This window comes from Pseudochaenichthys georgianus, chromosome 22 (assembly GCF_902827115.2).
Source record: "Pseudochaenichthys georgianus chromosome 22, fPseGeo1.2, whole genome shotgun sequence".
Taxonomy (NCBI): Eukaryota; Metazoa; Chordata; class Actinopteri; order Perciformes; family Channichthyidae; genus Pseudochaenichthys; species Pseudochaenichthys georgianus.
The window spans coordinates 11,517,640-11,544,520 of record NC_047524.1 but is presented as its reverse complement, the minus strand read 5'-3'; the positions used below and the strand labels follow the sequence as shown (position 1 = coordinate 11,544,520).

At 42.2% G+C, this 26,881-nt stretch overlaps 2 protein-coding genes and 1 pseudogene across 3 annotated transcripts in view; 2 read left to right on the top strand and 1 right to left on the bottom strand.

The window, feature by feature from the left end:
• The first annotated feature begins 3,678 nt into the window (after positions 1–3,678).
• Positions 3,679–6,458, top strand: LOC139432899 (uncharacterized). Its single transcript, XM_071201646.1, has 6 exons — positions 3,679–3,758; positions 3,857–3,943; positions 5,077–5,343; positions 5,862–5,993; positions 6,079–6,106; positions 6,197–6,458. The coding sequence occupies exons 1-6, from the start codon at positions 3,713–3,715 to the stop codon at positions 6,312–6,314; spliced, it is 678 nt and encodes a 225-aa protein (XP_071057747.1). The 5' UTR covers positions 3,679–3,712; the 3' UTR covers positions 6,315–6,458.
• A 175-nt stretch (positions 6,459–6,633) lies between these two features.
• The window catches only part of LOC117468004 (platelet-activating factor receptor-like), a 32,700-nt pseudogene continuing 12,452 nt past the window's right edge, over positions 6,634–26,881 (bottom strand).
• The window catches only part of luzp1 (leucine zipper protein 1), a 48,533-nt gene continuing 41,885 nt past the window's right edge, over positions 20,234–26,881 (top strand). For both annotated transcript variants that reach the window (XM_071201645.1, XM_034110869.2), the window contains exon 1: positions 20,234–20,557. The gene's annotated coding sequence lies outside the window, so the exon portion shown is untranslated. The remainder of the gene's footprint in view (positions 20,558–26,881) is intronic.

The following is a 26,881-nucleotide window of genomic DNA, read 5'->3' as shown; positions in this document are numbered from 1 at the left end:
CAGGTAAAGAGAGGGGCGGAGTTGTCAACTGATCACCATCTGGTGGTGAGTTGGGTCGAGTGGCGGGGGAAGCCTCTGGATAGACCTGGTAAGCCCAAACGTGTAGTTCGGGTGAACTGGGAATGTCTGGAGGAGGCCCAAGTTCAGGAGGCCTTCAACTCGCACCTCCGCCGGAGCTTTTCGGGCATTCCTGTGGAGGTTGGGGACATTGAACCAGAGTGGTCGGTGTTCAAAGCCTCTATTGCCGAAGCCCCGGCGGGGAGCTGTGGTCTCAAGGTCCTAGGTGCCTCAAGGGGCGGTAACCCTCGAACCTCCTGGTGAACACCGGTGGTCAGGGAAGCCGTCCGACTGAAGAAGGAGGCCTTCAGGGATTTGTTATCCCGGGGGACTCCCGAGGCAGTTGCAAGGTACCGACAGGCCCGAAGGGCAGCAGCCTCATCCGTGGCCGAGGCAAAGCAGCGAGTGTGGGAGAAGTTCGGAGAAGACATGGAGAAGGACTTTCGGGCGGCACCAAAGTTGTTCTGGAAAACTGTCCGACACCTCAGGAGGGGGAAGCAGGGAACCATCCAAGCTGTGTACAGTAAGGATGGGACGTTGTTGACCTCAACTGATGGAGTGTTAGGGCGTTGGAAGGAACACTTTGAGGAACTCCTGAACCCGACAACTCCGCCCTCTATGTTAGAGGCAGAGCTGGAGTATGACGGGGGATCAACACCAATCTCCCGGGGGGAGGTCACTGAGGTCGTCAAACGACTCCACAGTGGCAAAGCCCCGGGGGTGGATGAGATCCGCCCGGAAATGCTGAAGGCTCTGGGTGTTGAGGGACTGTCATGGTTGACACGTCTCATCAACGTTGCGTGAAAGTCGGAAACAGTACCGAAGGAGTGGCAGACCGGGGTGGTGGTTCCCCTTTTTAAAAAGGGGGATCAGAGGGTGTGTGCCAATTACAGAGGCATCACAGAGGCATCACACTACTCAGCCTCCCCGAGTTCCCAGGGAGTTACTGTGGGAGGTGCTGCGGGAGTATGGGGTGAGGGGGTCTTTACTCAGGGCCATCCAATCTCTGTACTCCCAAAGCGAGAGCTGTGTCCTCGGCAGTAAGTCGGACCCATTTCCGGTGAGGGTTGGCCTCCGCCAGGGCTGCGCTTTGTCACCAATCCTGTTTGTAATATACATGGATCGGATTTCTAGGCGTAGTCGTGGGGGAGGGGGTCTGCAGTTCGGTGGACTAAGGATTGCACCACTGCTTTTTGCAGATGATGTGGTTCTAATGGCTTCATCGGTCTGCGACCTTCAGCACTCACTGGATCGGTTCGCAACTGAGTGTGAAGCGGCTGGGATGAGGATCAGCACCTCCAAATCTGAGGCCATGGTTCTCAGCAGGAAACCGATGGACGGTCCACTCCAAGTAGGGAATGAGTCCTTACCCCAAGTGAAGGAGTTCAAGTATCTCGGGGTCTTGTTCTCGAGTGAGGGAACAATGGAGCGTGAGATGGGCCGGAGAATCGGAGCTTCTGTAGTTTTACAAAAACTTTACAGATTTTACATATTTGGCACTGGTTTTAAATATGCAAAGGCCTCTAACTTTGTTGTGATGGCAGCATTTATTTGCTGTGTCCCCATGTCCCATGGTAATATGGCTAATGTGTTTATTTATTATTTGTGGGGAAATTTAAATTTGTGTTATTTATCTTTTTTTTCAAGATTTAAATGAAGCTCAGCGCAAGTTCTTTCAGGAAGACTGGGTGTATATACATTCACTCCGCAGCTGCATATAATCAGCTCATCACAGGCGTTCTCTTTAACCTATTACATTTCACCTCATTCTCCAGCAGCCAATCAACGTGCTGCAGCCAAACTATAAAATGGTTCTCCTCTCTCCTGCAGTCAGCTGTGATTTCAGGTGTTCATGCACCTTATCATATGGCATGTGTCAATAAATGTTCAAACTAAATGAATTCTCTCCTGATTGAAACTCATGTGTTGAAATAAACAACTGCAGTTCAAAATAAAAAGTGAATTGCCTAATATTTTTGTTGTGGAATCAATACATTTCTTTCTTTAAAGGCAAAAATATGAAAAAGCTAAGAAAAAAAAACTTGAATACAATATATTTGGAGCAACTTAATTTATAAATGGTTGTCAACTTAAAAACGTGTGTTCACAATGATGGTAATTAAGTACATACAACTTAAAATTCCTTTTAAATCATACGGTAAAACAAGTTGGAGCAACTTAATCTTTTGAGTAATCAACTTCAAAACTTGTGTTTATGCTACCAATTATTAAGTAAGTGGTCATTAAAAACACCTCTGATTGTAGAGGAAAAGCCTTCTCCCCTAACTCAAATAACTTTGTTGCTTTAAGACAATTTCATTAGAAGTTGTCTTAACTCAATAAACATCGAAGCAAACTGTTGCGTTGATTTTCTTTGTTGAGCCAAGGCATTTGTTTTTAGAGTGCAGATACCACTGCCTACAATGACTTCCTTGGAAACTTCTACTCGAATGACCACAGAGGGTAGGCCTTGTACAGTTATTCCAACAAAATACAATTATGGAAAGCAAGTTGAACAGCCATGCTTATAGCTCCATAACCCTAATGTCATGTACAGTACACATCAGTGTTTTGAGCATTCTTACCTACAAATATGTATTAGGGGGAAGGGCCTCTTGGTTCTGGAAACGTTTTTGTGTTCCCATTTTAACCTTATCTTTAAACAATATGCTCAATGGTAGCCTACTGATGAGGTAAAAACAAAGTAGTCCCCTTAATTATGTAACAATTATATAGGATAATATCAAGGGCACCCATTCAAATTATGTTTTCTAGTCATTTGTGGCATATACCTCGCCAGCCATTGCCATAGAGGGAAAAAAGAGAGTCAAAAGTGTGGATAGGAAGGATTTTTATTCTGAATTTAACATGAACAAACCCAAAATGTAATTGTGATGAAATTAAAGCTTTGTGTTTTCTCAACAGAATCATCTTTATAATCTTCTCACCCTCAAGTTGAACATGTAACATCAATTTAGTCTTAGTTTATGTCTACAGCCGCCACAAACTTTGCTGAAAACAGGCCTCTACTTTTTGTCGAAATACCAAAATACCAAAAACAAAACAGCCATAAAGTCATTTATTATCTTAAACTGAAGATTTAATATGACCTGTGTCATGCTTTACGAAGCAGTAGAAGAGCAAGTAACATGACAATAACTATGGAAAAATGTATGGAAAATGTGTTTCCGGAGCATCAGTTAGTACAGATGAGTCTCATTGGAATGTGTTTGATTTCGCAGGTTCTTGGTCATAAAGCAAAGATTTGGGCGGTTATTTTACCCTGATTGTGACAATACATGAAACGTTTTTTATGTATTAATAGTTTTGCGTGTCCTTTTTAAGTTTTTCTTTCTGCTTCCTATGCAACATGTGTCTATTGTTTAAATGTAGTACCAATATTTTAAATAACAACGGATAGGAGAAGTGCACACTGATAGCCTGTGTATCAGATTGGGGAGAGATATTCATTGTTTTTGCACAGTTGTTTTGTTGAATATATGTAAAAGGAACTTCTAACTTCCCTTTATTTCAGTTTCCTGGTCTTATACTTCCTCCATTCTCACCTGTTCTTCAATTATAACATTTGATTCATTCTTGTACCTGTTTGCCTGAAGTGATTGTAGCATTTGCTTTTAGTTTATCTCAAAACAACATGCTGCGTACCTTTTTTCTCCTGTTATTTTTCTATGAGGGCACAGGTAAGCTCATTCCTATTAAGGAATGTAATAATAGAATACAGGGTATAGGTTTCAAATATAATCTCAGCAGTTTTTTGTGCTTCTTTTTGTCTTTACAGTACAATCCACGACTACAGAATGGCCCACAACAACAACTGCTATAACGACTTCCTTGGAAACGTCTACACCTAGAATGACCACAGAAGGTAGGCCTTGTACATATATTCCAATCAAACAAAAATGTTTAAAGAAAGTTGAACAGCCACGTTAGGATGTACACTGCTGCACAGTACAGAGGAGTGTTTTGAGCTACATGCTAACATGCACATTATTGCACAATAGCTGAAAACGTCTTCTACTTCTGGAAATGTTTTTTATCCATTCTGTATTCCCATGTTTTTTTATTTTAAGCTCAATGGTAACCTACTGAACACTGAAACAAAGTAGTACCCGGAATTGTGCAACAATGATATAGGTTAATGTCGTGGCCACCAAAATGTATTATTTTGTCACTATATTATGTTTCCTACTTAATTATAGCCATTGCCTATCATGAAAAGACCAGTCAGAAGTGTGGATCAAAATGATTGCGGATCCAAAAAGCTTTGTTATTACAGTTGAGAATATAACACTGTGCCAGAAAAGGAAATTAATCAAATCTGCAGTTTCTCAAAAGCATAATCTTTAGCTTCCACTTCCCATTAACAGCACATGTAACTCCATTTTAAGCTATTTGGGATGTCTTCGTTCATGTTAACCTAATTTTTTTAAACACAGGCTTGTACTTTCAATACCAGATATTTTAAACAGACATTTTCTTATCTTTTGTACTTACTTAACAGGAGAATTGTGATAAAATCTGTAGAAAAGCTCCCACTGTAAGTCACTCAAAATCCTCTATTGGAAAAAGTAATAAGAAATGTACTTCCAGAATAAAGGGGGATATTTCACATGTGTTCATTAATACTAAACACAAAGTACATATGAGTGTGAGAAGGATCTCCTTAATCCTGCATCTAGTCGGTCATAAAGGACAGTATTGGGCATCGATACGTTGACCTGATGATGGCACTACAGTATATAAAAGGTTATAGGATTGCCAAGAGTCATCAGGGCTCATCCTCTGGGCTGGGAACATGAATGTCTTTACAGAATTTCATAGCAATTCATCCAATATTTCTTTAGGTATTTTCAGTTTTTACCTCAGTGGTTAATGGACCGACCAACAAAAAGACATCGTAATGTCAATATATTCTGTCAGAAACTGTTTGATTTACTCGCTCCTTCATCCTTTCATCATCCATCATTCTGTGTCAAACTCACTTGTATTCCTCTCTAGGACAGCTTCCTTCTCTGCAGCTGGTGGCCACACCAGACTACCCAGTCACAGAAGGTCGTACAGTCCACCTGTACTGTGGCCCTTCCACCATACCAGACTCTGTCAATTGGTCCTGGAAACAGTGGAAAAAAGAAGTGGGAAACTCAAGGGATTTGACACTTACAAGGCCAGAGCAGAGTGGGAGTTACCAATGCTTTGCCAACAACACAGTATCTGGCAGAATGAGCTCATTGCACACCGTCTCTATAACCTCCACTCATACAACAGGTTGATGATCTGTTTTGACTCTACCTTTCAGCTCTAAAAGCCTAAATGCATAATTCAGCTCATTGGCTGATTTGGTTTACGCTCACATACTCATAGCTATTTCTGGCCACAGTGGGCAGCTGTGCCAGCAACAAGACGTTGTTGCTAACTAGTTGCTAACATTTAGCAACTAGTTGGTGAATATGGAGCATTTAGAAGCTACAAAACTACATACAAAAAGAAGTGTTAACATTGAGACCTAGTTGTACAGAAGCACGACTCAAAATAAAGGCTATGCTGTTTTGTATTTCCTGGATGTGTATATAGGTAACTGGTTTGTAAAAGGATCTCAAAAATATGAAATTTCAGTTTTACATTTCTTGTTCATATGCGAGCATGCATATTTGAATCAGAAACAAGAAAAGTTTTCATGCAAGGAGAAAGAAAGTTTTGTTGTCTTTTTAACTGATAATCATAATTTGCTGTTATCTTTAATCAAAGCCTTTCTCCCACATTTCTGCTTCCCCAACCTACAACAGTTGCTGAGAAGTTAGGAATTGCTGCCTTTGTCTTCTTTCTCCTGGCCTTGATCGTCCTCTTTGGTATACTTTTTTGGCTTGGATTTCAAAGACTTGTTGCCACAAAGACCACCTCAAACACTGCAGCTAAAGGTAAGAAAACGTAAAGTATTTCCTGCTGGGTCATATTTTAAGCTGATGGTCTGTGGATGATTTTATGTTCTTGGTTTCCTTAAAGGTTTCCCTGGAACGGATAAGTCTCCAAAGTAAGTTACCACAGTTTGCAATTTGTTCACATGTACAGCTGACTCAGAAGACTGTATTTATTAAAGTCTGATCACGTTTCTACCCCCCAGGGGGGGTTTTCCACCAGCTGAAAGCGGCGGAGATGTGTACATGAATTACACCGGCAATGACTACAGTAATCTGGACCTCACCAATGTGACTAGGAATGATTACTCAAGTCTTTCATGATCATTCATTGGGAGGTGGAGATATACGCAATGGAACAGGATATTTGCAAATAAAACTCAGCAAACCCTTCAACCTGAATTATGAGGTTTGCCATAAATGTTTGATTTAATGTTTTTAGACAAAAATAATTTGCCACAATCTGAATTCGGGCTTGGTTAAAATATTCCCAAATCAACAAGAAAGCTCTTGTTTGCTCTGTATTTAGCAGATTTCAATAAAACCTTTCATTTGTATGTGTCTCAAACTGCATGTACTGTTGTTTTTTTAATGTTTTGTGTATCAAAACGGATAGATATTGATATGACAGACACTGAGTATCTAATTTTTTTTAATCCCTCGTGATACAGAAAATATGTTACAAAAATAATATTTTCTTTATTGAGTAAAAAAGCAACAGCAGGTTAGCATACACTACATAAAATACACAATAGAACAAAAGATCAGTGAAAAATAATAGCCATTGGGTTTCTTTGTCACAGTGAATCAAAGGTTTTACATATTATGTCACAATATTGAATTCCAGAGGGGAAATGTAGCTCAAGCTTTACTTATGTTCTCTTATTTTGCAATCAATGATTTCACTTGTCTATGAACAGTAAAAGAAAACTGTAAACTGTGTGTTTATCTGCAACAACAACATGACATTTTACTGATATTATGCTAATCATATATACACACTGGTGGCGGAGGCTATAGTGCCACCTGCTTATCATGAGCAAAAACCTTTACACACACTGCCTATTTCATCACAGGAAGATGGTCAATTGCACTTCAATATGTTGACTGTAGGTGGCAGGAATCAACCTTTATCTCCTGAGCCACAGCGGGATTTATTCTTGGCATCTTTACTGGTTTTAGAACAGATCAACAACTTGCTGTTGAACGATTTAAAAGCATGTCTGGTGCTACATCAGTTAATTTCACAGACTAAAGAGATAAAGTGCCCTCCTGCAGATTCTCAGGGTCATGATTGATTGGAATGTACTTCTGCTTGCAAAACTTCTGCTTTCACATTTTTATTCTACACAGGAAGAGCGGTAGAACTTGTGAAATTCAGACCACAGCCTGTGTGAATAAAACGTCAAGATAATGTTTGTGAGAAAACATTCAATACTTAAGGGTGTGCAACCAAACATACATACAACTTAAAATTGCTTATTGATCCAGAGGTGCAAAAAAACACTATGTTTTTGAAATCATGAATCATTGAGGTCCTGAAAGTATTTAAAACAAGTAGGAGATATCTACATATTCGTAAAAATATATAACACTTTTTAATCAATCCATTTCGGGCTGTTGCTGCTCACTATTCTGGTTCTGATGTTTGCTGTCCATGGAGATCAGTGAAGTGGTCGTCTGAGAGCAGCCCTCTCCCTTTATCATCTTCTTCATATGGGCCATGATGAACCTTCTAAACCTTCTTGTAGCAAAATAATAGACTACAGGATCCAAAATGCAGTTGAGGCCCATAAGAAGCAAAGTGATCTGATGGGCGTCATTGAGCATCTGAAGAGTTTTCTGGTCCCACTCTACGTGTCCCCAGCCCTCACGGATCTGCAAGACTGCAAGTGTCCAGAATCCTTGAACTACATGATGGGGCAGGAAGCTGAGAACAAACACTCCCACAACTGCTAACAACATCTGCAGAGCTCTCCGTTTCACCCCTCTGGGCCTTTTAGTTGAGGCAGACATGGTCATGGTGGACTTTCTCGATATAACCGTTGATCGCAACTCTGACTGAGGAGGACCTTGAGAAAGTAGCGCTCGAGCAATAAGAAAATTACACACCACGATCAGAAAAAAGACAACAAAAAACATTCCAATTATTGCAAAATGAGTGACTGCCACTGTTTTCTTCTGCCAATCTGTTTCATTCTGGTACCCCTCGAAACAGCGACTGACGTTATTCTCATCCGTTTTGGTCCCTGGAAAAGCCAGGAAGGGAATAGCCATCGCAATGGTCAATGCCCAGATGACAACGCACACGATGATCCCACGTCGTCTGTGGTCAAAAGAGGCCGCATCCAGAGGCCGGGTCACTGCCCAGTATCGGTGACACTGACGGCCCCGAGGAAGAGGATGGAGCAGCAGTAGGTGTTGATGAAGAACAACGAGCCAGTCAGCCGGCACATGAAGTCTGCGTAAACCCAGTGACCATGCCGACTGTAATAATTCAATCAAAAGGGAAGTGCACAGACGAAAAGGAGATCAGCGATGGTCAGGTTTGTCATGTAGATGCAGGATTTTCACCCATGGCCTTGGCTTGGCGAAGGCATCGCAGGACGAACAGCACGTAGAGGTTGGCAATGAGGCCAGGATGAAGATGATGCCATATGCAACTGGGAACAGGATGTAACGAAACTCAGAGTCGAGGAAGAATGAGCTGTTACCCGCCGAAGAGCCCAGACCAGAGGTCCCTGTTACGGCAACTTTTTCTTGCAGATGAGAAGGCCATCTCTCTGTGCGTCTGTGGGAAACAAAACACACTATAGTTATGTCCGATCACAAGGTGTAAAGCATTCTGATGGGTTTTTTTGTCAGAAAATGTACACTTGCCAGTTTATTTGGTACACCTAGCTAAAACTAAGTCTTATACAAAATAAAGACCAACTGCAACTTATTTTACCAGTTAACATTTATTTATAATGCATATTTTTTATATCTCCAGTTCTAAACGATATTTTTGGTTTACTGTCCTATAGTATATATAGGAATGATTTCAAACCTGTTTTTATTTATCCTAATAATTATAAAATATATATAGCTAAAACTAAGTCTTATACAACATAAAGACCAACTGTTTTGGTTAAAACTAGTTTTGGAGAAGTGTTGAAACAAGTATAGGCTTAGCTGTGGGAACATGTTTCAAATGGGGGATGCTGTGGGGATGACACCAGGGCCGGTTCTGACTAATTTGCTGCCCTAGGCAAGATTTATAGCTGATAATAAAAAACCTCTACAAAAGACCACTACACTACGACAAGAGAAACGTATTGACATGGTGGACGCTTATATAAGAAGGCTTCAAATGTATTTAGTATTCTATGACATGTTTCAATTGGGGGGTGGACGTCACATCCTCTAGGGAGGTCTGCTCTTGGTAGATTTTAACATTTTAAAGTAAAATGCCTCAATCTGGTGCACTTTGAGCACCCAATTACTAGAGACTAGGGGGTAGGCTACAACTCTAAACACCCATATGAAAAAGATCGGTTTGCATTTTAATAATCAAATAAGTATGTGAACATAACCAATAACCTACCATAGCCAATAACAAATAAATGTAGGCTAACTTATTTTATTTTTGTGGTTCATTTATATCTTAATTTTACCAGTTAACATTTATTTATAATGTATATTTTTTATATCTCCAGTTCTAACGATATTTTTGGTTTACTGTCCTATAGTATATATAGGAATGATTTCAAACCTGTTTTATTTATCCTAATAATTATAAAGGCGTGCCTTGGAAATATTTGTTTATATCAATTGTGATCAAACGTTTGAGACCCACTGAGACAACTTAGAATAAAGGGAACTATCTAAACCAGGGATGGGCAAATGGCGGCCTTATTATTGCTAATACTAAGCCGTTTGTCCATATTGTTTTTAGCAACACAACACAAAACTGTAAGGTGTGTCAAAACAATAAAAGCACGTTTTGTTTTAGTGGTAGATTTTGTGAGATTTCACTTCAATCTTCAGACGCAGCTCAGTTCTAGTCCATATTAGTTTACAGTTTAAAAAGGCTTAATCTGTCTCCCCTAATGTCTCATATCCTACTGTTTGTTTGTTTCTAGGAAAAATACTTAAAAAGACAGTCTACTTACCAGAATGCTTCTTCTCCTCTTATATCTCCCAGGAAGTGGTCACTGTGAATGCCTCCGCAGCTATAAACTCGTTTACAGTCGAGTGCCTGTATATGTACGTGATGAATGTATGCTTCAAAGTTCAATACGAAGGAAGTGTCACCCTCTTTCGGTCTTTTTTTGGAAAAACCCCTCATGGTGCAACAGGCGTTAACCTCGTGTTACCGACTTCTAAAACGAAGCAAGACCCCACTTGGAGCAATCTTGGAGTTGTATAGTTAGTCTTCATTTCCTCGTCCATAAAAATGCGTTTTATTTGCCCTGGGAAAGTGGAGACACTCACACTGCCAATAATCTGACGGATTTAAATCAAGCGAAACATTCCCGAGACCAGAGGCAAACATCAGTGCATTGTTATTTATTAAGAAACATTAATCACTGACGTTATTAGAACAATTCAGCCTGGATATTTTGTTAGCTAAGGGGTTACTAGCGGAGAGAAACAATAATAATATTCGGGTGATTAATACCATTTAATTCGAAAGTTTAATAAAATATCACAAAAAATCAGAAAGATTTAATAAAACCATTAGTAACTATTACCACAACATTACATTTAGTTGCCCCAAGTTGCCACCAAAGAGGTCAACTGTAAATGTTACTTTCTTTTAAGATCCAACATTAAACATTGACTAAATAAAGTCTGTAATTGATCAGAACTTTTCATATCCACAGTGAAACATGATTATGGCCAATAGTCTTGAACTATAACAATTAATCAAATAGTCCTTGATCCAAATTATGTTTAATCTGAGTTTACATTCGTTATGTAGCCCATCAGGTATATTGGAGGGGCATTTTTCTTATTATAGTCCATGCCTCCTGATGTTGGCATACATTTTTTCAGGGTACGTATTGTAGTATGACAAAAGGTTATAGGTCTATAAATATATAATATACCTAGCGGTTAGGTTTAAACCTAAATAGCCTATGTATTGTGTGGTTTTTCTGAATCTGTATAAAACAGTGTTATGTGTATTTGCTGGGCTCATCACAAGTGGAAGCTATTGTGCAGTAATTCATTTTGAACCACATGGGGGAGAAGAGGCTAATACAAGAGGAAAATAAACTGAGTGACTTTAACCCAGGTGAGGCCCTGCTGCATGAATTACCAGTCCCACTCTTCAAAGCAGCAGCCCCCGAGTCCCCCCCTGTGGTAAATGTTTAATTCAGGCCCCTATGTAGAAAACACACAACACAACACGCTCGTCCTCTCCCTGGTGCCACAGTGTAATTCATAGATTAAGGTTAACGAGCCTCCCAAACCTTATTGCTGTTATTATGGCTTGGCGGAGAACAAGAGAGCAGAGCCTTTCGGTGGTTGTGCCCTGCATGACTGCCAGACGTATTGCGCCATTGGCTGGATATATACTGGCTCAGACTACACTGGAAAATACATACATTTTTTTTTCACGATACATCTTGCCTGCTCGTGGTTTGGGTGTGGATACAAAAGATTCCACAGCAAGCAAGAGAGTTTTGTCTTGGTCATTGAAAGCAGTTTATGTGAGATGTGATTTGGTTCAAACAGTGTTGAATATGTGTCATTGTTTTTTAAATATATCAACAACACTATAAAACTATATTACTTTATCCAGGTTATTTATTTTTCAAACATTGAGTCTCACGGAAAGTCACATAGAATTGGATGATGAAACTAGATGATTAGAAATGAGTAGAAAGAGTAGTACAGCTGAGTGTTGAATGCTTGGTAGCCGAGTGGTTAAAACCGCAGCGTCCAGGGTTTGATTCTTGCCTTAGGACTTTACTGCATGCATGTCCATATTTTTCATTCTGACACCACTCTCAGACATAGAGTCGCGGTGTTTCATCAGATAGAAATAAAAACAATGCAATGCAGGATAAGGATTAGTATCAACTTCAGTTTCTAAACTCTCTTCACTTTATCATTAACAGAGTTTCCAATACATATTGGCTTCCCCAGGAGCAGAGAAGTATGAACAAAGAACTGAGAAAATATAACTGATGGGAAAACGTAACTTTAATGTTTGCTCGTGTGACTTAACAGTTGTTGATTAACTCACATTTAAAGGCACTTTTTATGGGAAGCCTACTTTTTTTAGACAGGCTTGCATTATTTTAGAGTGTATATGTTAAATAACTCTTGAAATCAAATATAGACATACCATGTTGTTGCACTGGCAGTACTGAAACGCTTCACAGATCTTCCATAAGCTGAACACCTGCGTCTGGCTTTGGCCTGCATGCCAACTGATTCTTTTTCTCAATTATAATCCTCTATATGGCTTCTATATGGCCCAGAGAAAAATGTAAAATAATCAGATACAGATCCATGCAGGTGATCCCTGATGTTCTGCACTGCTGCACAGGTCATTCCAAGGAATCCTTCCTCCTGAGGAGTGGCTGTACTTTCACTCCAGGTGCAGAGACAAAGAGAGGGAAAGTTGCCAGGACCTCATAATTTCTTTCCTTATTTTAATGGGATAGCTAGCTATCACCCTGGAAAGGCAATACAGTCAAAAGTCAGAGTCATGCATTCCTCCGGGAGGCAGGAAGGGAAGGAGCTGCCTGTGTGGAGCTCCTCTTGTCCCATTAACACCTTTTCACAGTTGCTCCTTCACCTCACCTTGTTCCATGGCACTTTGCCTCTGGCAGACATGAAACACCTTGTGGGATGTTTTACAGATTGGTAGGCCGTGGCTGCACACTCAGGCCACTTGTGTAGAAAAGAGAGAAGCTGAGAACTGATAAATAGGTAGTGTTCAGATGCACGTCTTGTTTGGGCAGAGGGTTCTTAGCAGTACAGTCAGTGTAGGTCTCTCTCAGGCAGATTTATTGCATGCCAGATGGCTGAGGTTTGAGGAATGTCCCCCTGCAGTGAGTAACAGAGGGCCATGGGAGGGTGAGCTAGACAGACTGAGGCATCTGTACTTTAACATGATATAGAACCTGACATTAAAGCAAGATTTTTTGTATGCATATCAAAGGATTTGGAGCCCTCTCTTTTATTGGAAATTCTGTGTATTTCCAATTAAGACATAAAAGGATCAAACATCAAGATCAGGAAGAACTGTTAGCCATACTGATTGAAGTTAAAAAGACTGTCAAGATTCAAACTATTTAGATTTACATTTAGTGAGCAGCATTTTAGTGAGGCTGTCACTTCGAACATACCGTCCTGCACACCAAGTTATTGATGTTAGTTAACACAATGTTGCAGAATGTTGTCAGTGCTTTATTACATTAGATAAGCGCATGTTTCCCTCCATGACAAGCTGCCCCTCATTTTGATCCATCAGGTTACAATCTGTTTGAATACTTGCCATAACCCACTCTGAGAGGACAGTGCACATTAAGCACATTAATCCTTATCCCCGCTGTAAAGCAGACACAAAGTAGGGAAAGCTTTAGTCATATTGAAGCATTAAATCCTTCTACTGTGATCTATTTTTTTTCTTACATGCTTATTATTCTAGTCAAAAGAGTATTGTCAGGTGACTATTGACCTGATCCTTGCACTCTGTACTATTGACTGCTTGTAATGTTGGTGATATACGCAGGATTATTAGAGATTAGTCTGCTGTTGCAACTGCAAGCCACTCTGGATAAGATAAAATACCTCAGATGTGAAATAAAAATGCAAAACAACAGGGCATCCTTTTGAAAGACAATGCATATATTCATTTGATTATAATTTGGTGCTGGTGCATCCAGGCCTGTTTATTGGAATAAACAACTTAATGTTGCTGGGTGGTGAAGGATGTTAGTGATTAGGAAGGATGTTGGCTTGAACACTGCTCTTCCTGAATCCTGTGTGCACCACAGAATGTGCTACAGGAGAGGACATTCCACGCACCACTTTCCTCATGCAATAGATTACAATCTGTATTATGCATTTGCATTTATAATATTTGATGTATTAAGGCAAATTCCTAGAATGACAGAAACGTGTCGTGCACGAGCCAACCTTCTCAGGAAAGATGAAACATAGCTGATAGATGTCCTCATAAAAAATAGTTATTTTCCATGCCTGTCTTTACTTACTGTCATCCCAATTTTTCTAAACCTAATGGATTTTTTGTGATTTGCTACTTCATAGATCAATAGTTGTTTGATGTTTACAGCAGACCTGTTAGGGATTTGTCCTCCTCACCTGTCTCGTGTTTATGTGATTAGTCCCTGGGTGTATTTAAGTTCTGGGTTTCTATCTCTCTTTGTCGGGTTGTCTTGTGTATTGGCTTGTCCTCGGTGAGTGTTTTCTGTTCTGTATTTGTCAGCATAGCCTTGGAATAAAGGAATTATTTTTTACGTTAATCTGCATTTGGGTCCTACCTGCTTCACACATCGTAACATTACAACCCGACCTCAAATATGGGCCCAGCAGATCCTTTTGAGCATGAATTATTGATTTTACTTTTTCTTTGGCTACCTGCTCTTATCAATGGATAGGAGCGGTCAGGTTCAGCAGCGAGATGCTGCTCTGGCAGAAGCAGTCCACCTTACACTGAGGAATCAAAGTTTGGTGAAATTCTTACCTGCCAGGCTTTTGGATTACCTCACAATTTTTTTTCCCAGTCCTGACAGACCCAGGGTCTCCAACTCCTGTTTTGAAACCACACGCATCGGTGTGGTCCGTCTGGCGTCAGCCCCTGCTTCTCACCCAGTGTTTGCTACTGTCCAGGAGCCATTCGCTGGTACTCGTCTGGCCTTTGGAGGTCCACGGAGCCTCCAAGCGGCTCCTAAAGGAAGGGGTCGCAAGGCCAGGTTGGCAGCACGAGCCCAGAGGGCCAGGGTTCCAGAACCAGTTCAGCCCCGAGCAGTCATGGTTCCGTGCCCCAGTACCATCCCACATAGCCATGGTACCGTGCTCCAGTACCACCCCACACAGCCTGGATCCGTGTTCCGGTTCCCTGCCCAGCAGCCATGGTTCCGGCTCCAATGCCGGTCCCAGCAGCCATGGTCCCTGCTCCGGAACCGGACTTTACAGCCATGGTTCCGGCCCTGGTTCCGGCCTTAGCAACCATGGTTACAGCCCCAGTTCTGGCCCCAGCAGCCATGGTTCCGGCCCCAGTCCTGGTCCCAGCTGCCATAGTCCCTACTCAAGTCCTTTCTCAGTCCTTTCTCAGTCCCTCCTCTAGTCACTTCCCTAGTCCCTTCTTCCAGTCCCCCCTTTAGTCACCTCTCTAGTCCCCTCTCTAGTCCCTCCTCTGGTCCCTTCCCGAGCCCTCCTTCTAGTCTCTCCTCTAGTCCCTTCCCAAGTCCCTTCCCAAGTCCCTTCTCTAGTCCCATCTCCAGTTCCCTCTCGAGTCCCCTCTCCAGTCCCCTCTCGAGTCACCTCTCAAGTTCCATCTCTAGTCCCGCCTCTAGTCAATTCCCTAGTCCCATCTCTAGTCCCTCCTCTAGTCACTTTCTCGAGTCCCCTCTCCAGTCCACTCTCGAGTTCCCTCTCGAGTTCCCTCCTCGAGTCCCTCCTCTAGTCCCTCCTTTAGTCCCTCCTCGAGTCCCCTCTCTAGTTCCCCTCTCGAGTCCCTTCTCAAGTTCCCTCCTCTAGTCCCTCCTCTAGTTCCATCCTCTAGGCCCTCCTCTAGTCTCTCCTCTAGTCCCCTCTCGAGTTCCCTCCTCTAGTCCCTCCTTTAGTCCCTCCTCTAGTCCCTCCTCGAGTCCCCTCTCTAGTTCCCCTCTCGAGTCTCCTCTCGAGTTTCGTTCTCTAGTTCCTCCTCTGGTCCCTCCTCTAGTCCCCTCTGTAGTCCCTTCCCTAGATCCCCTCCTCAGGTCACTTTCCTAGTCCCTTCTCTAGTCCCATCTCAAGTCCCTACTGAAGTGCTGTTGGAGGTCCCGCAGACTACTCTTCTGGCCGGGGGTCCTGCCAACCCCAGGTCCTGTGCCGTTGGAGGTCCCGCAGACTACTCTTTCTGCCGGGGGTCCCTGCCAACCCCATGTCCTGTGCCGTTGGAGGTCCCGCAGACTGCCTCTTCTGCCGGGGGTCCTGCCAACTCCATGTCCTGTCCCGTTGGGGGTCCCGCCGACTGCTCTCCTGCTGGGGGTCCTGCCAACCCTGTGACCTGTCCCGTTGGGGGTCCCGCCGACTGCTCTCCTGCCGGGGGTCCTGCCAACCCTGTGTCCCTGTCCCGTTGGGGGTCCCGCCGACTGCTCTCCTGCCGGGGGTCCTGCCAACTCTTAGTCCTGTGCCGTTGGAGGCCCGCCGACTACTCTCCTGCCGGGGGTCCTGCCAGCTCCTTGTCCTGTCTCGTTGGAGGTCCCGCCGGCTACTCTCGTGCCGGGGGTCCTGCCAACCCTTTGTCCTGTGCCGTTAGAGGCCCCGCCGACTGCTCTCCTGCCGGGGGTCCTGCCGGCCCCTTTGTCCTGTCCCGTTGGAGGTCCCGCCGTCTGCTCTCCTGCCGGGGGTCCTGCCGGCTCCTTGTCCTGTCTCGTTGGGGGGTCCCGCCGACTGCTCTCCTGCCCGGGGTCCTGCCAACCCTTTGTCCTGTGCTGTTGGAGGCCCCGCCGACTGCTCTCCCTGCCGGGGGTCCTGCCAATCCCGTGTCCTGGTCCTCTTCCGTGGGGGATCCTGCCGAGGCCTGTCCCACCCAGCTCCGACACCCGGGTCCTACCCGGCCTCCGTCACTGTCCCGTCAGCGCCTTCCTGCCCGGCCTGCGGAGCTGTCTGGTCTTCGCCCTCGAGCCCGGCCCCCCTGAGTGCAGCGGTCCTCGCCCTCGGGCCCCCGGCCCCCTGACTCTTCCTGCCACTGCCTTCGCCCCTCCATGGTCCCCCACCTTGGACTCTGTTTTGCCCCCGGGGCCCATCCGCCCGAGTCCCCCCTTTTTGGACTCCGCCTTACCCCCGGGCCGTCCGCCCGAGAACCCCTTCCTGGTCCTCTTGCCTTGCCCCCAGGCCGTCCGCCCGAATCCCCCTTTTTTGGACTCTGCCTTACCCCCGGGCCGTCCGCCCGAGACCCCTTCCTGGTCCTCTGCCTTGCCCCCGGGCCGTCCGCCCGAGACCCCTTCCTTGTCCTCTGCCGTGGCCCCTGTGCGGTCAGTTTCAGTCCCGTCCTCCTGACCCCCTCCTCCCACCCTGGTGGCTTAGTGATGCGTCCCTCCTCCGGACCCCTCCACCCACCCTGTTTGAGTTTTGGATTTTTGTTTTTTTGTTGGGACGTCTGGGATCCGTCCCTCGAGGGGGGGGTGGGTACTGTTAGGATTTGTCTGTGTTGGTATTTTTCGTGTCCTTTTCTATCTTTGGGTTTCCTATTTTATTTTGTAAAGTGTTCAACCCCGTTTCCCTGCCTGTTTGCTTTCTGTCGGTTTCCCTCTCTGATTACCCAATTGTGTTCACCTGGTACCTATGTGTTTTCTCCTCCCTCCTCACCTGTCTCGTGTTTATGTGATTAGTCCTGGGTTTATTTAAGTTCTGGGTTTTCTGTCTCTCTTTGTCGGGTTGTCTTGTGTATTGGCTTGTCCTCGGTGAGTTTTCTGTTCTGTATTTGTCAGCATAGCCTTGGAATAAAGGAATTATTTTTACGTTAATCTGCATTTGGGTCCTACCTGCTTCACACATCGTAATAAGACCTTAGCCCTGGAAACTGATAAATAAGACAATCTTTTCTAAAGTTGCCAAAAACATGTTTCTCTCTCAAGCTGCTTTAAATCAAATTATAAGGCATATACAGACAGAAATATGTACACAAATGAACATACACCTGTGCTTGGCTTTCCTGCTGTGGCGTTCAGGTGTCTGGGCATGCCTGGTTATGCCTTTAGTTTGCTTCTGCATGGGTTTAATAATTCTCTTTGATTACTTGGTATCTTAGGCCTTCTCCCCACCTGGTGATGGCAACACTGTAACATGATTTGTACCTCTTCCAGCTTATTATGTGAAATAAGATGAGAGTGATATGGCCTTTTACGAGGGAGGGGCGGTTAATGAGGGGGAAAACAAAGGCTTGACTGTGGGAATCTCCACAAAGACCTGTTTTAAATTACATGACGGTTTAAGTCACACAAGACACGGTCCTGTTCACTCATAACTTACTTTACACAGTGAGAACTAACCTCCTACTCATGTTACTTTTGAATAGCAATAATAGTGTTTATGTCCTCATCTGCTGCTAGAGAGAGAGAGAGAGAGGAGAGAGAGGAGAGAGAGAGAGATGAGATCGAGAGAGGAGAGAGAGAGAGAGAGCGTAGAGATAGAGAGAGAAGATATAGAGAGAGCGAGATAGATCTATAGCTATCTACGCTCTCACGGGCGTTCTTGTCATTTATCTAATAATCCTTATTTCCCCATAGTTACGCAACTGAAAGACAATAAGAGTTTACAGCTCCACCATAATCACTTTGCAATGCATAGATCAAACAATAGACTTCTGTTACAGTGATCACGCTTTATGACTACAGTGCCTTTGGATTTAACACTATCAGCGGCACCAGTTAAAACCAGAGTGTGGGAAATAACCATAGGTTATGACTTAAATTTGCCCTCTGTGGGACGAGTAAAGGTATTCTGGGCATTCTGATTCTGAAACAGAAGAACATGGTAATATGTCTCGTAAAAGTAATATATAATGTGTTTTTAAAAATACATTAGATGTACAGCTGAACAAACTCATCATCATTAATTAGGTAGAACAACTTTGTGCAACAGAGACCTTATTAACTTAAGGATAATGTTTGGTCCATATCAAGTCAGATTTACTTAGTTCTTTGTGATGCAATTGTTGTTTTACATGGGCCCATTATCTCAGTTGCAAACAAATTTTAAGCTGCTTCACAACAAACCTTGAGAACTCTTGCCAATTCCACACAGAACGATAATCACAGCAATGCCACTTGCATTCCTCACCAACATAAAAGTAGCATCACTTTAATTGTGGCATTTGCACCTTTATAGCGTATGCAGAATTGTCAGCATTTATTTTGGTGGTCAGCCTGCAGTTCTTCGATTATTTGATGACCATTACAGTGCACACAAAAACCAACAAAAAATCTTTAAACGATACAATGGGAATTTATAATATGTCAATGCGACTGGAAAATACATTTTAGTCATCTTATAAGTGTTTTTCACCCCTTTGTTTACTTAAATACTCTTGTAAAAAGTGCTACAGGTGTTTAGCATGAGTTTTATAAGCGACTTTATGAGACTTTTGGGGCTCAATTCCGGTATCACCACTTCTTAATATTGCAAATAGGGACCTTAACTGTGGTATACAATGGGAATGCCTAAAAGTAAAGGTGTTTACTTAATGATAGTTATATATGCCTCTACCGGTATATTGCAAAAATAGTCTATATAATGCTATGCTGTCGAGGATCATGTTTTGGAAGCAGAGAGGGGTAAGAGGTACTCAGATCTTGTACTTAAGTAAAAATAAAAAAAAACAAAGTCTAGGAATACTATGTTACAACTTAAAGTCCTGTATTCAAAATGTTACTCAAATAAAGTACAAAAGGATTAGCATCTTAATATACTTAAAGTACAAAAGTACAAGTATTCAGTATGCAGGTGACTCATTTCACAATCATTAAATGATATGTGTGATTATAATTATTGATTTGGTTCAAGCTGGTAAAGGTGGGAACTGGTTTTAATAACTTAAACGTACTGCTGGGTGCATGTGAATGAATCTAAGTGTACACTAAAGTCTTATTTAGGGTGTTGATCATATTGTTTATCATTACTCTATAGCTGACAGTATAGTAGGCCTACTTGGTACGTACATAAATGTAGTCTAATGTAAAGTATAATATTTCCCAAAATCTGAATTGTAGTGGAGTGGTCTACAAAAGTAACATAGAACATTGAAATACTCAAGTAAATGAAAAGTAGCCTACTTCAAAAATTGGACTTAATTTAGTGCATTACTTGAGTGAATGCACTTAGTTACATAACACCACTGTTTACATACTGATATCATTCTGTTCAGTCCATTTAATATATGCAATGTGTATGTTAAAATACCCGAACTATCCACACAACATCAGCTTGGATTCATGGGAGATGAGAGGCTGGACCTCGCAGCCTGGAAGGGGCGTTCTCTTTGCGGTCAGACCGGGCAGAGTCATCCGAGGGGTGGGTCCTCCGGCAGCAGTTAAGGAAAACCCACCTTTTTTCATTGTTAAGGACGCGGTGGAATGTGATGGTTTGATCTCAAACGGGCCAGGGAGGGGAATATCCGAGAGGAAAGGACCGACGAGAGTAATTCAGGGAAAGGGGGAAAGCAGAAACGCAGTCTCCCTGTCGCCTCCAACTCTCCGGTTGTATCAGAGAAAATGTGGATGAACTTGCCCCAGCCGTGTCCGCAGCAGCGAGTCATACCGTCCGCATGAGCTCAAACCGTGTGAAGTTGTGGATTTACCGGTGCGTTTTTCTGACCCGGCGGTGGACAAGCTAAGGTAAAGTTTGTAGTCTTTATTTGTGTGTGTGTTTTGGGTTGATAGAGAACATGGGAACATGTTTTTGGGGGGTTCAGACAGCGGCTTCCTGAGTTGGATCCAGTGAGTCGGGACTGCAGAAGTCTGAACTGCGGCAAGTTTTTCTACCCTCCTTGTCCTTCTCCTCTGCTCGTTTTGTAGCCAAAAGGAAGCATCCAGGACTGCGGCGAAAACCTCCGGTAGTTAGAATGTAGCTGTGAACACACTATTTACGTCTTATTTTGTTAACACGTTGCAGGTTTTACAATGCTTCACGTAGCCTGTTTGGCGGCATAGTTGTTTCATGTTTTGAGACTCGTTTGTCTACGCACTTAATAACGCCAAGCCTTTCCATATAGGCAAAATTACTGACCAAAAAGCTAAAGTTCAGCTCGTCGCGTAAATTAAAACGTAAAAAAATCAAAGTGTTGGGTACTCGTAAATGCTTTTGACATTGTTGTAGCATATTGTGTTTGGTGAGGCAATTTTTTTTCAAAATGTAACTAAATTATTCTGTAGTACCTCCCCTGTTCCCTAAAATCGTTAGGGATTTTAGGGTATTTTTATGAATGAAGTCAACACGTTTCAGTTTCTTTTGTTGACATCCAATATCAGAAAAAATAAACTAGCATATCTAGACTTTGTACCTGACTGCCATGGCCACTGTTTGGGCCTTATTTCCTTCTGGTTACATGGGGAAGCGGCATGAAAACAGTGTAACACATTTACAGGCAACACATTTTACAGGCATGAAAACAGTGTAACACATTTACAGACATGTATTTCTTACACTTTAGACTCCATAATGAAGAGTGTGTTTATTAAAAGGAGAAAGGCCTACTGGGTAGATATATGACAAATTACATTAGCTACTGATGTTGTTGTAAGGTGACATACAGTACACTCCCTGGCCTAAATGTATTTTTGGATTGGCTTAATCACACTTTCAAATCTGAGCACAAAAGTACCATAAGGATATTAAACTCCCCAGGAATAGACTAGTGAAGGACACAACCCACTGAAAGTAAAATGGTTTTACATTGAAGGACATTTGAACACCACTTGTATTTAGGTCTTTTATTTGGTTAAATAGTTTGCTCCTAATTAGCCATATTGACAGCAGCTGGAAAACGGTTATGATACATGAGTTGTGCACATGCTGTGTTTGCAGGGGTCCGCTTTGGATAGTGGGTGACCTCAGTGTAACTGCAAATACCTGTTTAACCCTTCAAGCTTAACTTTTGTAATGAAAATTAGTAATTGAAAGACAAGAATTAACAGTAATTGAACAAGAAACAATAACACATATTCTCTGGTTCAAGCTTCTCCAATGTTATAATTTGCTGCTTGTTTTCTACCTTCAGGACCGTCTTGTAAATGTGTTAGACAGATAATTGGACAAAACAAGCAAATGTCCCACACAGCCTGTTGGGGCCAGTTTTGCTTTGTTTGGGCAATTTGCAGACTACATTGATTGATGTGAACACATCATTCCATAACAGAAATAACCTGAAGTTGCAAGACATGTTGGTTCAGTTTGAGCGTGTGTTTGTTTTCCTTCACCTGAGATGGAATGTGTTGTAAACCAAGGTGGCAGAGTCCTAAGTCTGAACAGTATGTGCCCTGTGCTACCTCAACAGAACAGCAATAGAGGAGTGTCTGTGTGTGTGTGCATATGTCAACAGCAGAAAATTGTAGTTGTAGTGGTGGAATACTAATCTGCCAGGTGGGGCTCGTAAAGAGCAGCACAGGGAGGGAAGGCGATGGAAGGGGACCTGCCTTGACCTGTTTCGGACATGAAGGAGACAAAAAAAACTGATGACTTTCCAGTAAGGCTTCACCCTCACAGCCAGCTGTAGAATATACCAGCTGAGCTACTGGGAACCCACTTTCCTCTACAGGCACTTGCATTGCAGCCTGAAGATTTGCTTTGGTATTTTGGAGTGGACTGTGACACCGCATGTGGAAGAAAAGTCTGAAGGTTATCCTGTCAGTTTAGAAATGTAAGGAGGAAAATAAATGAGAGTACCAGCAAAGTGACGAGTGAGATGTCAAAATGTTCCCTGATCACTTCTTGGTGCATGTATTTAAAGGCTTGGGAAATCATGCCCGCCAAGTTAGGTTTGGTTGCATCTGCTCTTAGAGGCCATTATTCCCATTATATGATTCCTCAGTGCCATTGTAGTTATTAATGCTGACACAGTAAGAGTGCCACCACCACCACCACCACCACCACCACCTGTTATGTGATCCTTACACTATTCTGGACGTTACACAAAGACACATTTTGCACCATGTCCTGTCCGAGAGTTGTCGCCTTCCATGCAAAGTAATAATAATGATACCGCTCCCTCCTCTTTTATGACCTGGGCTATACCATGCATGATTGGTTTTCCACTCCGCTGAACGCCGCGACCGCCCTATGAAACTGCCTGCACTGCTTTGGGTGAAACCAAAAACTAATCATTATGGGTGTCCAATAAGTGTAATTATCAGACTAAGCGCTGGACCTGGGGATTACGGAGTGGCTAAATGACTGCTCTGGGGATTAAATTAAAATATTGAGGTTTTCTGCCTGGGAGTATCAAACCGCTGGGAATGTCAAACCCAGCCCGTCGGTGGTAATATTACTGCCACTATGCACATCAAGGTTTATTCACAGAGCCCCTGCTGTTAGTTTAGCACCATCACACCAGTGTGGAATTACAGGACATGGACATTGACGTCATTGGTTGCAAGTGATCGTGAATACAATGTGCATATAGTCATTGCGTAGTGGGATAAAATAATACATACATAATCTTGTGTTCTATCAATCATAAACCAGTATAAATGTTAAACTCATTGAACAGTGAGTCATTATCAAAACATCATACTGTACATTTCTTTCAATGTTTCTTCCTGGTATAACGTCATATGATTAATTAATTAATCTATTCTTTTAAAATCAATAAATGATAACACAAAAAAAAGGACTTTATTAATCAGTTAATATTTTTTAATACATTCTGAAACATTAGCATTGCTATTTTCCAGAGGTGATTTTCAAATAGCTTTTTTTTTAAATGACCAACTATTCAAAATCTAAAGATAATTGATCATATTTATCACATATGACAAAATAACACTAATTCTTCACATTTTAGGAGCTGAAGCCAACAAGTTTTCGGCATTTTTGCTTGAATGACTTAAACGATTTATCGTATATCAAAATAGTTGCAGATTAGTTTAGTGTAAATGTAATAATCGATCAGTTGTTACCATAATAAAGACAATTCAAATTGTCAGTGTGGCTCGTCTGCTCTCATAGCATTATTTGTAAAGAAAAGTCAGTAACCATAGGAACCGACCAGTGTCCTTTCCAGCAATACTATACATCCCAACATGCTGCAATGAATACCGGATGGTATTAGCTATTATTAGTGGTAGACTCACACTTTCAGCCTGCGTAACCCTCTCACCCAGGAATAGAACAGCGGAGGATGATATTGCAGGCGTTACAACTCGAGAGCCTCATGTAATAGCCCAGGTGAATCATGATTTTTTTTTTTACAGGCTTATACAGTATTAAAGCCCACACACAGCCTTTGTGTAAAGTATATATCCGTTTGTGTGTTTTGTGATGATAATGCAATAATGGGCTCAGTATCCGGGATGAAGGCTGCTGTTGACAATACGCAGGCCAGCTGGAGTTACTGTCTGTCTATTAGAAGACTTGCAGGAGGATGGCTTAATGCCATATAGACAGCTAGATGAGACTATGCATGTCTGCTGTATCTCCTGAGTGTTAGGAAGAGCGGAAATTAGTATATAAAGCAAATAGTAAAGTTGTCAGAATAATAAGAATTCTAGTTTGAAGTCATTTCGAGAAATGTTTTGGGCAGAGTGATTCAATCAAATTAGAAAGAGAGCTGTCGTTTTCTACTCGTATGAAATATAAAGCATTTATATAAAACGACTTTGTGCTGTGTATGATCTCTTGTTTGTTGTCGCTGAAATCACGAGAACATAACAATGAATCAACAATAAGTGCTGTCAAGCAAAAATACTATTCTCTGCCTTCAGCTGAATCAATTTAATTCACTGTGGAGAAACTACTCTTGGGTTCTTGGCACTTGTATTCATCTTTTTTTTTTTTACATCTTCATTTTTTACACCAAACTTTATATATAAAGTAGTGATTAGTTTCTTATGTGTCTAATGTGCACAGCCATCAGACTCTTGAGTTGGTTCTTCTCTAGGCCCTTCCCTCCTGTTTTGTCTCTGTTCTGCCACACACACACACACACACACACACACACACACACACACACACACACACACACACACACACACACACACACACACACACACACACACACACACACACACATCACACACACACACACACACACACACACACACACACACACACACACACACACACACACACACACACACACACAACACACACATTTTCCCCTCTTCCTCTTTTTCTCCTGTTCCTTTGCCTTCCTCCTTTCTTCCTGCCTGCCCTCCCTGCCAGCGTTCTTTATCAGTGACGGCCTGTGACAGGGCAGGGCTCTGAGATTTCAGCTGGGGTTCTTTGTGTGGGTTCGTTGTGTGTTTGTGTGCATGTATATCTGTGTGCCAAAGCACGTTTGCTCCGCGCTGTTCCCCGCCATGTCGATCTGTCATCGGATACTAGAGGCTGAGAGTGTCAATCACTCCGCAAGTAGTAGCCACTAGCCAGAAGTACATCACAGCAGCGAGTGTTCACACGCCTCATTAACACGTACACTGACACACAGATCAACACATAGTGCTCTCACTCTTAAAGAATCCAAAACAAGAATGGATTCTGTTCATAAAGTTTCTTCTGCGTGTGTGTGAATGAATCTCCCTCGTTAGTCCGACAAAGCATGCCAAACAGCCTTTCTCATTACCAGCTGCTCTGGTGGGCTTTCTGTCCTCGGGTGGCGTGGTCACTCTCTGAGGCCTCACCAATACTCGGGTGACTGTGAACCGACACGTTCATCGCGGAGATCTGCTACAGCGAAGGCTGCAGGCGCACTGACTGCATTGTCTCCAGCAGCATATAGCCATTATAACACAGATTTAATCAATAATAAGTATTTTTTGCACATTGGAAAAGGTGGAAAATTATATTGGTTGGATGACACCACCTGACCTGTAATTATAATAATCTGGTTATTTCAATTAAGTGAATTTACAAGCTGTATTATGCCGTAGGGTTTACACATTACTCAATATGAAATTACAGATGGGCAATGTGGATAAAAACCCATGTATGCAATTTATATATAATAAGAAAGTAAATAGAGTGAAATTAATAAGTGATCCAAAACACCTCTCTTTGCATTGTTTGTGCAAACAACAAATACAATATTTTACATTTGTTAGACCTCATTGTAAAACGGCTTTTTCTTTTTTGGGGTTTTTGATCAAAACTTCTAGTTTTTTTTATATCCTCGTTGATTTTATTCTGTGTCCTAGTGTTCCACAAGTTTGTGAAACCAAGACTTATTTCTCCAGTCAGCCAAACTGTTATCTCTGGCATCGACTGACCTGTTATGGAGAGGCTGTGTTGTTATTGAACCTCTTACATCAGGGAGTGGACTGGTTATGAAATCGGAATTGCTTTGGAAGATATGGCTGTTGTTGAATGATCCAATTTGTTCACTTGGTACACATTTTTGGTTTAAGCCAAAGTATGGGGTAGTAGTATGAATTGTTGTTTTATCAAAATAAATGAAATATTTAGATGACTAAAACCCAGACGTTTCCTCCCTTAGTATTACTGAGTATTTCTGAATGACACATTTACATTTGGTTGGTTTATCTGTGACGGGCTCAAGACGGCCATCCTATAGACTTGCCGTTACTTGTCATTATAAAGAAATCCTTACAGCTGAGTGTAGGGTTATAATTGTAGCTTCCCATTTAAGTTAGTAAATCATTTTTCTCTGTATAGCAGAAAGCCAAGTCCATCAAGTCAGGGTGAAAGCATGACAGCATTTGTACGAACTTAGGGTTGCTAAATTTACCTTGGACTCAGTAAATGATGGTGTGTGGATAAAGAGAAGAACCTTAAACCTTGGCTTAGGCTCAAACATGTGGCTGTATGTAAGTAAAATCTTGAAAAACAAATGCAAATCATATATTTATGTAAAACGATAAAACTGGCTCAAATACCAGACTCTCTTAGAACAGCTGTCTTTAATACTTCTCTATCACTATTTCCCAACACTTAACAGTTGGTTGTAATTCAGACCTGTACCATCTTCCAAGCTGCCTCAAAGGGCA